This window comes from Mustela erminea, chromosome 5 (genome assembly GCF_009829155.1).
Source record: "Mustela erminea isolate mMusErm1 chromosome 5, mMusErm1.Pri, whole genome shotgun sequence".
NCBI lineage: Eukaryota > Metazoa > Chordata > Mammalia > Carnivora > Mustelidae > Mustela > Mustela erminea.
Genome location: NC_045618.1, coordinates 28,099,647 through 28,114,544, shown reverse-complemented (window position 1 = coordinate 28,114,544; position 14,898 = coordinate 28,099,647). Strand labels below are relative to the sequence as shown.

Genomic DNA, 14,898 nt, shown 5'->3' with positions numbered 1-14,898 from the left:
CAACATAGTACTAGAAGTTAAAGGCAACAAAAAGAAAAGGTATCCAAATCAGCAAAGAAGTCAAACTCTCACTCTTTCCAGATGATATGATACTTCATGTGGAAAACCCAAAAGACTCCACCCCAAAACTGTTAGAACTCATACAAGGATTCAGTAAAATGGCAGGATATAAAATCAATGCCAGAAATCAGTTGCATTTCTATACACCAACAATGAGACAGAAGAAAAAGAAATTAAGGAGTTGATCCCATTTACATTTGCACCAAAAACATCAAGATACTTAGGAACAAATCTAACCAAAGAGACAAAGAACCTGTACTCAGAAAACTATAGAATACTCATAAAAGTTATTGAGGAAGACCCAAAGAAATGGAAAAACGTTCCATGCTCATGGATTGGAAGAACAAATACTGTGAAAATACCTGTGCTACCTAGACCAATATACAAATTCAATGCAATCCCTATCAAAATACCGTCAACTTTTTTCACAGAAATGGAACATATAGCCCCCAAATTTATACAGAACCAGGAAAGACCTCAAATGGCCAGAGAAATGTTGAAAAAGAAAACCAAAGCTGGTAGCATCACAGTTCCGGACTTCAAGTTCTATTACAAAGCTGTAGTCATTAAGACAGTATGGTACCAGCACAAAAACAAACACACAGATCAGAAAACCCAGATTAGGAAATCCAGAAATGGACCCTCAACTCTGTGGTCAACTATTCTTTGAGAAAGCAGGAAAGAATGTCCAGTGGAAAAAAGATGGTCTCTTCAACAAATGATGTTGGGGAAATTGGACAGCCACATGCAGAAGAATGGAGCTGGACCATTCCTTACTCCATACACAAAAATAACCTCAAAATTGATGTGAGTTAGGAATCCATCAAAATCTTAAAGGAGAACACAGGCAGCAACCTTTTCAACCTCAACCGCAGCAACTTCTTCCTAGACACATCGCCAAAGGCAAGGGAAACAAGGGCAAAAATGAACTATTGGGACTTCATCAAGATAAAAGCTTCTGCACAGCAAAGGAAACAGTCAACAAAACCAAAAGACAACTGAGAGAATGAGAGAAGATATTTGTAAATGACATAGCAGATAAAGGAAAAATCTATAAAGAAATTATCAAACTCAACACCTAACAAACAAATAATCCAGTCAAGAAATGGGCAGAAGACATGAACAGACATTTCGGCAAAGAAGACATCCAAATGGCCAGCAACACATGAAAAAGTACTCAACATCACTTGGCATCAGGGAAGTACAAATCAAAACCTCAGTGAGATACCACCTCACACCAAGCAGAATGGCTAAAATTAACAAATTAGGAAACAACAGATGTTGGCAAGAACGGAGAGAAAGGGGAGCCCTCCTACACTGTTGATGGGAATACAGGATGGTACAGTCACTCTGGAAAATAATATGGAGATTCCTCAAAGAGTTGAAAACAGAACTACCCTATGATAATTGCACTGCTGGGTACTTACCCCAATGTTTTTATAGCAGCAGTGTCCATAATAGTGAAACTATGGAAAGAGCCCAAGTGACCATCAGCAGATAAATGGATAACAAAGACATGGTATGTATGTGTGTGAGTGTGTATGTGTATATATATACATATATACATATATATACATATGTGTGTATACATATACATACAGTGGAATATTATGCGGTCATCAAAAAATGAAATCTTGGGGTGTCTGGGTGGCTCAGTGGGTTAAGCCGCGGCCTTCGGCTCAGGTCATGATCTCAGGGTCCTGGGATCGAGTCCCACATCAGGCTCTCTGCTCGGCGGGGAGCCTGCTTCTCTCTCTCTCTCTCTCTCTCTCTCTCTCTCTCTGCCAGCCTCTCTACCTACCTGTGATATCTCTCTGTCAAATAAATAAAATCTTAAAAAAAAAAATGAAATCTTGTCATTTGCAATGGCGATGTGGATGGAACTAGATGGTATTATGCTAAGCAAAATAAGTGAATCAGAGAAAGACAATTATCATATGATCTCACTGCCATGTAGAATTTGAGAAACAAGGCAGAGGATTATATGGGAAGAGAGGAAAATAATGAAATAAGAAGAAACCAGAGAGCTCTGGAGACAAACCATAAGAGATTCTTAATCTCAGGAACAAACTGAGGTTGCTGGAGTGGAGGGGCATGGGAGGGATGGGGTGACCGGGTGATGGACATTGGGTAGGGTATGTGTTGTCGTGAGCACTGTTTATTAGATAAGATGAATCACAGACATGTCCCCCTGAAACAAATAATACATTATATATTAATAATAATTTTTTAAAAAGAAAAAATATTTAAATGTTCTCACTTGTAGGAAGCTGGACAACTAAGGAGTAAGACAAGTATAAAGTAAGGTCTGTTATGGGGGTGGTCATACAACATTGTGATAAAAAATATGGAAGCAGCCTAACTAACCATCAAGAATATTAGAATATCTTATTGTTCAGTGGAATACAATATACTCATTACAAATACTTATGTAAATCTTGTGACATCTTGTGGGTTCTGTATTTTATTAACTTAAATCATACTCCAAATAGAATGACCCTAATTACAAAAAGATATATGCAGAGCAAAGATTATTGGAATGCTAAACAGTGGCTGTCTCTGGGAGGGCTAAGGCTGAGAAAGGTTTTCTTTTTCTGAACTCTGTTTGTACTGTTCTCACTAGGATTTTAAACTGCTCACTCCAGTGTTGGTTTTGGTCTCGGTCTTTACACGGCCCAGCCTGTGGGCTGTGTAGGGAAGCGGGGGGTCGCCCCCTTTCCCAGCTGTACACACTAGGCCCTGCAGCCTCTGAGCCTTTAGCACTGAGCAGCTGCTGCTCATTCTGCTCTGAAGCTCTGAGCGACTGAGGTTTGAGCAGTATCTTCTCTGTATTTTCTGCATGTTATTCTCAAAGGTGCAGAAATGAGCCTATTAACATAATTACATAAAAGGACTACCTTCAGGTCTCTTTGTGGTGGCTCTCAGGAGGGTGTCAACATGTCAGTCTTCCCTTATGACAGGTCTTTGAAGAGACAGGTCCTTGGCTCAGTCTTCGTCTCTCCTCCAACTTCTCCAGGCTTGTGATGTCATCTCCCTTTAGCCGCCCGCTCTGTCTTAATCACAACCTCACAACACTTTACAAACTAATGTGTCCATTTAAAGTTTTCAGCCCGTCAGCCAAGAAGAATAGATGTCTTAGTGGGACAAGCCAGAGGGTTAAGTAGAGGATATATTTGGGATGAAGGGGAAACAAGCATTGGCATTAATAGAAGCCACCTGTGTTTTGCAAGGATACGCGGAATTGCAAGCTGAAATTGATGCTATCTCTGTTTTCTGCGTTTAGCTGGTACCACATGCTAGGATGTTGTGACAGAGCTGGTTTTTTGAGAGGTCTCGCTCTGGCAAGGTCTGGATGCTGAGGAGGAACCAATCCTGCAGGGGGCCCTGAGGGCCAAGGCTCTGTCATGAGATGGGGTGGGTAGGGGTTTATGGTAGGCAACTGAGGGCCGGGGAGATGGGGCATCAGGAGGTAAATGGAGAATGATGGCTGGTGGAGAGATGTTACCCTAGTCCAAGCAGGAGGTGGTGCTTTGGACTAAGTGGCATTGACAGAGGTGAAGAGAAGTAGATGGGTTCAGGGGATATTTTGGAAGTGGACTTGATGGGACTTGCTTATGACCTGAAGATGGAGGGTGACAGAAAAGGAAGACCCAAGATGTTTTTCCTAGGTTTCTGGCAGTTGGTGAGTCAAGATATCAGTTTTTGAAGTCAGGGAGGGCTAGATTTAGAGAGGTTAAAGGGAAGAGGCCTTTATCCCTAGAGCCTGTGTCCACTCCTCTTCCCAGGTCTCTTTGTGCCACATGTCACAGACCTTGCTGTGAGTGGAGGATAATGCTGCCCTGCTGAGTGTTCTGGCCATAGCCAGGCTGGCTTCAAATGTCCCTCAGCGGAGGTGAGGACATTTAGTCCATTTATATTCAGAGTAATTATTTATAAATATGTATTTAGTACCTTGTTTTTACTTGTTTTGTCATTGTTTTTGGAGATTTTTTCTGTTCCTTTCTAGTCTTTGTTGCTTTTGGTCTTTCCTTCCACTCACAGAATCTCTCTTAATATTTCTTTCAGGGCTAGATTAGTGGTCATGAACTCTTTCAGTTTTTGTTTTCTGGGAAACTCTTTCATCTCCTTCTATTCTGAATGCTAGCCTAGCTGGATAGAGTATTCCTGGCTGCAGATTTTTCCCACTCAGCACATCGAATTTATCATGCCAGTCCCTTCTGGTTTGCCACATTTCTACAAAGAGATTTGCTGCTAACCTTATGGGGTCTTCCTTGTAAGTTAGGGACTTCCTTTGTCTTGCTGTTTTTAGGATTTTTTTCTTTATCACTATATTTTGCAAATTTAACTATAATATGATTGGTGTTGGCTTGCTTTTGATTTTGATGCAGCTCCTCTGGTTTTTAAAGCCAAAAGTTATGGAGATTAGTCCTCCCTATGTGAGCTTCCTGGTGCAAGGTCCTATTTCTTTGCCCTCTTTGGACAGACAGCTCCCTCCTCTTGTGGGCAGCCTCCCTCTGCCTTTCTGATCTTCCTAATATTTCAGATATAGCTTCTTCTCTGGAGTTTGTTCTTCCAGGATTCAGATCGCTCTCCATGTTACTGACTTGGAGATAGATGCTGTCTTGGAGATGAGATGGGGGTAAGCTAAGGGTCCTCCTCCAGCACCTTCCCAAGCTCCTGAGGCCATCAGATATCACTGATATTTCTCATGGTTTTCTTTTTAAACATTACAGTTTATTATCAAGCAAAAACCTCACCCTGAATCCTAGCATTTAAATACACATTGTGGTGCTTTAAGGAGTAATTGGGAAGAGGAAAGTATATGTAAGTTGTTGATCAAAATATGCCCCCTTTCAAGTGGGATTATGGTTGTAAGTGGGGTTGTAGGCTTGGGCACAGGAAGGGCACTTAGCGGAGCTTCCAACCTGGTCATTGTTGTGTTTGGTAATTGTTTAGTCCCATACATTCTATTTTTGAGTTCTAGGACCACCCATACATTCTGATTGTCCAGAAGGACTCACAGACTCAGTCAGTTATACTCACAGCTGTAGTCCTTATTGCAGAAGGATGCAAAGCAGGACCAGTAAGGGAAAAAGACACGTCAGATGGTGGTTGAACCAAGGACAGGCTACCAACATTGTCCCTTATGGGAATTGCATGGTTCATGCAGTTTTTCTGCCTGGAGAATAGGAGTCCACTCAATTGCTCAGATCCAAGGCTTTCACTAGGGCTGGGTACATAGGCACATGCTTCCTGTCTTGACTGTTCACAGCTACTAAAAACTCCAGAACTCCCAGAAGGAAAGGAGCCCCCATAAATTACTATTTATACATCCAGCCTATACAAGTTGTAGCATGGTTAAATGTCCCAGTAGTAGAAAACAATCTTATCAGTTGATAACATTTTACAGGCTAAATTCCCAGGAATTGGAAGCAGGGCTTCTGAGGATACTCAAGAGCTGAGCATCCAGGCCTGCTCTGCTGATTCTTGAGAATCAGCTTTTTGATGTGGTTTTTGGTGTATGTAGAGGAAATATTTAAGACAATGATAAAGGGGGCAGGGGAGGATTCAGGGAACCTAAATGAAGAGGAGGTTGATATACTTAAATCCAAGTGGTAAAATATTGATAACAATGGATTGTGATAACTCATAATATAAGACCTAGAACAACAACTAACACATCTGGGTGAAGAGATCCTCTTGAAATTACTATAGATCATTCACAGTGGAATTCTAGAAATGTTTAAGTGACCCAGAAGAAGTCAGGAAGAATGAAGCAGACACTACTTAATTATCTATCAATAATTACATTATGTATAATTACTAAATATAAATGTACTAAATGTAAGTGATCTAAATACAGTTAAAATACTGAAGTTTGGCAGAGTGAATTCAAAAAACATGATTGAACAAGAAATGCAGTTCGAATAAATTATATTGGTGGGTTGAAAGTAAAAGGATGGATAAAAATACATCATGCAAACATTAATTAGAAGAAAGGAGTGACTATATTAATATAACATAAAGTAGATTTTGAAGCAAAGATTGAAACCCAAGAGGGACATTATATTATAGGGTCCAGCTACCAAGAAAATACGGCAATCCTAAATGTTTGTGTACCAAGCAACAGAACTTCAAAATACTTGAAGCAAGTACTGACATAAGTGAAAGGAGCAATAGAACAAGTCCACAATTATAGTTGGGGAATTCAACATTCTTCTTAGTCATCAATAAAGTCATTAGACAGAAAATCAGCAACAATAAAGAACTTTAGGTGTTTACAGCATCAACCAAAAGGATATTATTGACATGTCTAGAACGCTCCACGCAACAACAGCAAAACGTACATTGTTTTCAAGTGCCCAGGGAGCATTCCCCCACATAGACCATATTCTGGGCCATAAAACAAACCTCAAGGAAATTTTAAAAGAGTTGAAGTCATACAGAATGTGTTCTCTGACCATAGTGGATTTAACTAGAAGTCAGTAATAATAAGATGACAGGATAATCTCCAAAGGCTTGGAAACTACTGCGTTTCTGTATGATCCATGGGTCAAGAGGAAGTCTCAAGGGAAATTTTTTAAAAAGACACCTAAGGAAATGAAATCTAAATCTATCAGAATTTGTGGGATGCAGCTGAATAAGTGCCCATAGGGAAACACACAGCACTGAATACTTGTTAGGCATCCTCCTGCTGAGTGTGCACCATGTCCTTAGATAAGCTTGGAGGCGCCCTCCTACCGGAAACCACCCTGATTGCCTTTGTCACCTGCTCGCCTTGTGGGAGCCTCTGTCTCCAGCTCCATGTGTGTCCCTGAGAAGACAGTTTCCACTGCTCTGTTGTACTCTGTCCTCTGGAGACTGGGTGCAGCTCTGAGGAGGCAGCAGTGAGGATGTGCTTGTCTCTCTTTCCAGGATCTCAAAATGGCTTCTGTAGAACTGGCAGTTTGATAAATCTTTGAAATTGGTTTTCTTTCTGTTTTAACAAGCTTGCTAGTCATGTCTTTATGTTGAAGACATAAATACCAGTAAGGGGGAGTGTAACAAATTCCCTGGTGTTCTCCGCCTTAAGGGTATGTATGGTGACTGGATCTTGGGTGCAGCAGTTCTTCATCTTATGGGCACAGTAAGCATATGGAGAACACTGGAGACTTCATGAAACACTTACATTCTTTATCCCCCAGGCTTTGAACTTGGCGTACTCTAGCATTTATGGCAGCTACCGGAACTTCGTGGGGCCTCCTCACTTCCAGGTCATCTGCCGGCTGCTCGGCTACCAGGGTATTGCCGTGGTCATGGAGGAGCTACTGAAGGTGGTGAAGAGCCTGGTACGTTTCCTTCCACGGACTTCCTTTACATGGTGAAGGGTTCTGCACCCAAATGTCCTGTGAGGAGGGGAATAAAGGATTCAAACACTCCACTGAGCAATTCTTGGATACCAGTTGGGTGTCCTGCAGTTCAACTCAATTTTAGCACTGTCTACCTGGAGGTGGCATCAGATCGCACAGTTCAAGGGCTTTTACCCACACTGCCCCACGCCCACCCTCATTCAATCTCTTAATATAATTTGTCACCTGTGCCTCTGACCCACTGTCTATAAATCCGAGGTTTCTGCAGCCCCCTTCTTGGGTTCAGTTAACTGCTAGGGCAGCTCACAAACTCAGGAGACCAGTTTACGCACTAGATTACCAGTTTATTACAAAGCATACAAATCAACAGTCAGGTGAAGACCTACATAGCTAGAGGTCCCGAATAAGGAACTTTTGTCCTCGTGCAGTTTGGGTACCCTCAAGGTGACTTTTGGAACTGTTCTGGTTCCCCAACTTGTAAGCTCTCCAAACCCCACCCTATTAGGTTTTTAAGGGAGTTTCACTACATAGGCAGGACTGATTAAATCATTGGCCTTTGGTGACTGAATGAACCTCTAGCCCCTTCCCCATCCCCAGAGGTCTAGGGGTGGGACTAAAAGTCCCAAATCTTACCATGGGGTTGGTTCTTCTGGCAACCAGCCCCCATGGGTAGGTGCTTTCCGAAAGTCACCTCATTAACATAACAAGAGACACCTTTAAGAAGCTCTTTTAGGATAATTTGAAGGGTTTTAGGAGCTCTATGCTAGGAACAGGTAAGACCATATATGAAGCTTTTATTACAAAAAAAAAAAACAGCATCTCACACAGCCTTGAATTCACTGGGGTGGAAAAGCCCTGTCCATTTTAAGTAATTCATAGAAAAAGCTAAGTGCCCAAATAGACATTTCCTTATAAGAAAATGTGGCCTTTATATGAAGAAGTAGCCTTCCCTACCCCCTTACAGGGTATATGCCCCTTTCCTGGGTGCCAGGGATTAAACTGTGAATAAAGGATTAGACATTCATCTTTGTAACTTGAGGTCAGAAGTTATGTTTACAAGTCTTTTATTTAAGTCTTTTTGGAAAGAGAGTGAGAAAATGATGTTTGTAGACTACATAGATTTAGTTTTCTATGTATTATTTCTGTTAACTGAGAAACAACTTCATAAAATCTTAATCTTTAATCTTTTTCCATTATTTTAGTCATTTTTTAAAAGATTTTATTTATTTATTTGAGAAAGACATGAGCAGGGGGAAGGTCAAAGGGAAAGGGAGAAGCAGACTCCTGCTGAGCGGAGAGCCCAGAGCAGGACTTGATCCCAGGACCCCAAGATCTTGAGCCAAAGGCAGATGCTTAACTGACTGAGCCACCCAGATGCCCCTATTTTAATTGTCTTTCTGTGGTTGAGCCCATTTCTTTAAGATTCTTCAGGTCTTTTCCATACTTAAAGCTGAATTTTTGGCCACATAGATAAAACTGGCAATCCTCAAGGAGATAATATGATTATTAACAATGTAAAGCAAAAGTTGACAGAATTCTCAGAAGTTGACAAAATATACGATCATTTTGGATCAAAAATCAATTAGAATATATAAAAGTTGGGTCTTTTGACACAGCCATGACTACATGACCCACTCAGTCTCTAGAGCCTTTGCCCCAAAACACATAACTTGGAAGCTGTTAGGCGCATGAGGTGACAGAGTCCAGTGTTGGAGCTGCACCAAATCGATCAGAAGAATACAGGAACCACCCCATGAGGATGTTGCTTCCCCAGAGCCACTGTGCTCACCAAAGTTGGAGTCCCTTGCCTTCCCACTGTCACAGCTCACACCATTTGCCTCCTGAAAGGGGAATTGTGTTTTATTTTTTTAAGATTTTATTTATTTATTTGATAGAGATCACAAGTAGGCAGAGAGGCAGGCAGAGAGAGAGGAGGAAGCAGGCTCCATGCTGAGCAGAGAGCCCGATGTGGGGCTCTATCCCAGGACCCTGGGATCATAACCTGAGCCAAAGGCAGAGGCCCCAACCTACTGAGTCACCCAGGTACGCCCTGGGGAATCGTGTTTTAGAACATGCATTTAGTTAGTCTTGTTAAGTCACCCTGGTGGCAGTTGTTTTCGTTCTGTGGATAGGATTTCCTTTCCCAGCCAACGTGATTTTCGGTCCTGCTCATTGCTGTGTGTTTTACAAACAGACTCCTTTTTACAAGCCCCATGCACCACTCACAACCTCTGGGACAATGATGTCAGCCTCTCTCTCCTGCAGCTGCAAGGCACAATCCTGCAGTACGTGAAGACACTGATGGAGGTGATGCCCAAGATCTGCCGCCTGCCCCGGCATGAGTATGGCTCTCCTGGTGAGTGTGGCACCTCCATGGGGGCGCAGCATGGAGGGAACAGCATGAGAGGTCAAACCCCAATGTAGGAAATCAAGTCGAAATTTACTGGTAAGGATAGGATCTGCTTTGCCTGGGTGGGAGGAAGCCAGGAATCTAATCAAAGTCTGATTAATCAGTTTCCAGTAGAAGAAACAAACCAGCCTTCCATCAGGGAGCAGGTGGGTAGGCAGGTGTGCTGGAATTACCACATTTGAGGGAGGAAGCTGGTAGTGGGGAGGCAGCACCCTTGGTCAGCTACATGATGGGGCTCTGAACACTGGGAGACCTTGACTCCTGGACAGCACCGGGACCTTGAAGATCACCAACCAGAGAGGGGCAGGAAACTCATCTGCTGGGTCAACTGCCCTGGTTGTCCTTGCAAAATGGCAGTTGGGACCAGGCATGTTGGCCTGAGGAGTTTGAAACCTGTTAAGTCTCTAACTTTGTTCTTCTTTGAGTTGTTTTGGCTATTCTAGGTCTTCTGCATGACCACATAAATTCTGGGGTCAGTTTGTGGATTTTTGACTGGGTCGTCATTTGAATGTATAGATCAAAATTAAGGAATATTAACTTTCTTTCCAGCTTTTATGCCTGGTCTTGTTGTGCCCTTTACAATGTGCAGGATCTCTAGAACAGTGAAGAAAATGTGTTGTCTTATTCTGGAGCTCAGGGAGAAAGTATGCAGGTTTTACCACTGAGTATGACATTAGTTGCAGGTTTTTTGTAGATGCCGTGTATCAGATTAAGTATGTTCCCTTCTGTGCCTGTGAGGGGATACTGAATTTTTCAAAGCCCTTTCTGTTTCTGCTGGAGATGTGGTCTTTTTCCTTTATTTTTGTAATGTGGTGCTTCCTCCGAAGATACAGGGTTGATAGAGATGGAGGCTTTGGAGCCAAGGCCCAAGGCCTCGGTGATGGACAAACAAGAAAGCTGTTGGGGTCAGGGGACATGTGGCCATCTTCATAGCAGGCACAGTGGCAGTGTCCGAGGATGTTTCATGGCCAGCATGAGTGCTCCTAGTTGTAGACCCCAGACTGTGCCTCCAACCCCCTCAGTCTCTCTACTCACTCTCTGATACCACAGGCATCCTAGAGTTCTTCCACCACCAGCTGAAGGACATTGTTGAGTATGCGGAGCTGAAGACAGTGTGCTTCCAAAACCTGCGGGAAGTGGGCAATGCTGTCCTCTTCTGCCTGCTCATCGAGCAAAGCCTGGTGAGTGCTCAGCCCAGCCAAACCCCAGGCCACGCAGAGTCATTCCCCACAGGTGCCTAAAAAAGGCATTTTTCTAGAGGCCAGATTTATTAGGGTTATTTAATGAGGGTAAAGCACCATTCTTTTTTTGTGTGTGACTATTTAGATTTTAATTTGAATTTGTTTCCTATAACTAAAAAACAAAAATGCAAGATAATTCATCATTTAAGAATGTTTTACTATGTGAGGAGCCCTATGGAATGTTTTATTATATACTATTTGCTCCAGCTAAAAAACATGTGACGTATAGCTCTAACTTAAGTCTTACTCACTGACAGGACACGTTTCCTTACCATATTCTTCAAGAGTATATTGTATCTTCATATATCTTTGCTCTGCTCTGAAAGTTCAGAGTATCAGTATCAGCTTGCCAGATGTATTGAAGAAGCATATTGGCATTTCAGTGTTAATTGGTTATGTCTTTAGACCTATTTGGGAAAATCTTCTGCTGTGTTGCTTCTTAACACACTCTCCTTTCTTCAGGGCCCTGGGAGCTTGACGGGGACAGGGTCATGTTTTGCAGTGACTGGGACCATGGTGCCCATATGCCTATCAGGGTATGGCATTCAGACTGCCATGTTTCTAGGGGCCAAGCTACTGGATTGGCCACCTTACATCCAATTACAAAAATATAGATACAGATGATATAGATATAGATACATAGATACATGTTGTCAGGTAGTCCAAGGTTGGATGTGGATACCTCTGGGAGCTCTTGGCCTCCCATCGGGACCTGTATCTTTTGGCTTTCCCCTCTGTTGCTGTGGTCCTGGGTAGACCCTTTCCACATGGTAACAATGAGAGGGCACCCTAGGCCATCTGCAAGTCAGCATGGACTCTGAGTGAACAGCCCCTCATGTTCCACGCTCTCCCACAGCAGGAGTGACAGCATGAGGTGGAGGACCCACCAAAGTCACAGGGTGGGCTGGGCAGCCCTGCAAAGAGCAGGCAGGCTGGCTGTGGGGCCAGCAAGCAGCTGACATCCAGGCCAGCCTTGCTCCAGGAACATTAGGGAGAACTGAATCTTCTATTGCACTATCTGTGAATTTTTTTTAAAAAGATTTATTTATTTTAGAGAGAGAGAGAGAGTACATATGACTCGGGGGGGGGGGCAGAAAGAGAGAGAGAGAGAAGCAGACTCCCTGCTGAGAGCAGAGTCCAACACAGGGCTCAGTCCCATGGTTCTGAGATCATGACCTGAGCCAAAACTAAATTGGAGGCTTAACCAACTGAGCCCGCCAGGTGCCCCAATATTTGTGAATTCTTAACAACCAGAAAAGTTAGGAAGAGTTGCTTTATTTATTTATTTATTTTTTAGATGTTATTTATTTATTTGAGAGGGAAGGAGTAGGGCATGATCAGGGTGGAAGGGCAGAGGGAGAGGGAGAAGCAGATTCACTGAGCAGGGATCCTGACGTGGGGCTTGATCCCAGGACTCCAGGATCGTGACCTGAGCTGAAGCTAGACACTTAACTGACTGAGCCACCCAAGTACCCCATGAAGAATTACTTTAAATCATAATCTCTTATCATGAATTTTAAATATTTATTATAGGAAGATTCCGTTAATGTACTGACTTTTCCTGAACATGCAACATAAAGTGAAATTTTTCTTGTCCATATGTGTCTAAGTCTAAAGGTGCCTTTTAGTCCCTGGTTTTTGGGTTATGGCAGGAGGCCCCAAATTTTACTGAGGGAGGACTGGCTTATGGAATTCACTTAATGGCAGGGAACCATAGAAGGCTGGTTTTTCCTCTGGTTTAGCTGTGCTTTTAGGAAATAAACTATCAAAAGCTTTTCTTCACCTACAAAATAGAAGATGTCAAGGATCCTTGTATGGACATAAAAGAATCATAGAACCATAGAGGTTCAATGCTGGAAGGGCAGAACTTCTCTCTCATCAGCTCAGAGGAACAGTGTACACCCATTGTCAGGTCAACAATTGGACACTCCTTGGCTTTAGGGTGGAGTGTGATGCTGTATTAGAAACTTAGAAAAAGAGGGATCTTGAACCAGTGTGATCCTTGCTATCTGGTTCCTTCAATTATGCCTGTTACATATATCTCAAGAAAAGCAAATCCCTTGTGGGAGTCGTGTAGTACTCTTAAAGACCTCACCATCATTCAGTGGGAATTGGTCTCATCAGTGAAGGGATCCTCTAGGCCTTGGGGGCTGGTGAGTATTGGGTCTCTAGCACACAGTTGACACAGATCCCCCTCATCTTCTCCCTTCTGGAACCAGGCTTGTGTCTTAGGTGAATACTCTTGTGCCTGGCTCCTTTGAGTGGTAAGGACAGTACTGGGCACCTAGGGAAAATGTTATAAAATGTTACAAATTTTTTGGGACACCTGGGTGGCTCAGTTGGCTAAGCTGCTGCCTTCGGCTCAGGTCATGATTCCAGGGTCCTGGGATCGAGTCCTGCATCGGGCTTCTTGCTCGGCAGGGAGCCTGCTTCTCTCTCCGCCTCTGCCTGCCTCTCTGCCTGCTTGTGCGCTCTCACTTTCTCTCTGTCTCTGACAAAAAAATAAATTAACAAAATCTTTTTTATTTTTTTATTTTTTTTTAAATATTTTATTTATTTATTTGATAGACAGAGATCACAAGTAGGCAGAGAGGCAGGCAGAGAGAGAGACAGGAGGAAGCAGGCTCCCTGTCAAGCAGAGAGCCGGATGTGGGACTCGATCCCAGGACCCTGAGATCATGACCTGAGCCGAAGGCAGAGGCTCAACACACTGAGCCACCCAGGCGCCCAACAAAATCTTTTTAAAAAAATGTTATAAATTTGTCAGTTGATTTGAGAGCAAACTTTGGCTTATGAGTGTGTGAATATTTCTGAAACTGAATGAAAAGAGCATCATCTACATCCGAGTTGAGTGCAGCAGATTCCAGGGCCCATGCCTGAGGCATAGTGAGCATCATGCATTACTCTCTTATGGAAGCAGTGGCCCTGCTTCAAAGGAATGCCTGTCACCACCCCTCCTCACGCCCTCTGCTCACTGTCACCCCTTCACTTCTCCTTTCTCTGGATTCCCTTGTCCATGCATCTTGTGCAAGTGGTGAGAAGCCAAACTTTCTGTGTTGGGCAGCAGACCTGGCCCCAGATTGGAATTCTATGGTGTTGCTTTTGTCCTTTTGGAAGTAGGAGGTGCTATTTCCTGTAGACCCATCAGTGTGAAGCTCCCCAAGGTTGAAGACGGCATGGCTATTCTCACTCCATCTCATGTGGTTATGCCCAAATCCCATCAAACCCAAGTCCAGTTTTGAAGACTCCAGACATTGATCTGTTCTTGGTGCTTATTTTGGACTCTCTGAGGAAGGTGGTAGTGTGTTTTGGTATTTGTGTGGGTTCCCACTATTATGACTGGAGATAATCGGGGTAAATCAGATTGTCACGTTAGAAAAGTGTGGCCACTGTGACCCAGCTGCCAGGGCAGCAGGCATGTGGGGCCCATGGGCCTGACCATGCTATTGCGCAGTAGTGGCCCCAGCCAGTGCCAGGATTGGATTCAGTAGCCAAAAATTTTGATCTTACCAAATCCGTGCATTGTGTGGATACATTTAACTTTCTGAAGAAATTTAATTTTGCTTTTCAAATTCTGCTCCCTACAAACCTAGCCTGTTATAAAAAAGTACACACACACACACACACACACACACACACACACACAGAGGAGTATTATGCAGCCAACAAAAAGAATGAAATCTTGCCATTTGCAATGACATGGATGGAACTAGAGGGTATTATACTGAGCGAAATAAGTCAGTCAGAGAAAGACAAATATCAGATGATTTCACTCATATGTGGAGTTTAAGGAACAAAAGAGATAAGGGAAGGGAAGGAAAAATAAGATAAGAACAAG

General features: G+C 43.0%; 1 protein-coding gene across 1 annotated transcript in view; it reads left to right on the top strand.

Annotated features, from left to right (window-relative positions):
- The window catches only part of CYFIP1 (cytoplasmic FMR1 interacting protein 1), a 121,046-nt gene that overhangs the window by 90,081 nt on the left and 16,067 nt on the right, over window positions 1-14,898 (top strand). Inside the window, exons 24-26 of the mRNA XM_032342325.1 lie at window positions 7,245-7,388; window positions 9,675-9,765; window positions 10,870-11,000. Of these exons, the coding sequence (XP_032198216.1) occupies window positions 7,245-7,388; window positions 9,675-9,765; window positions 10,870-11,000 (366 nt within the window). The remainder of the gene's footprint in view (window positions 1-7,244; window positions 7,389-9,674; window positions 9,766-10,869; window positions 11,001-14,898) is intronic.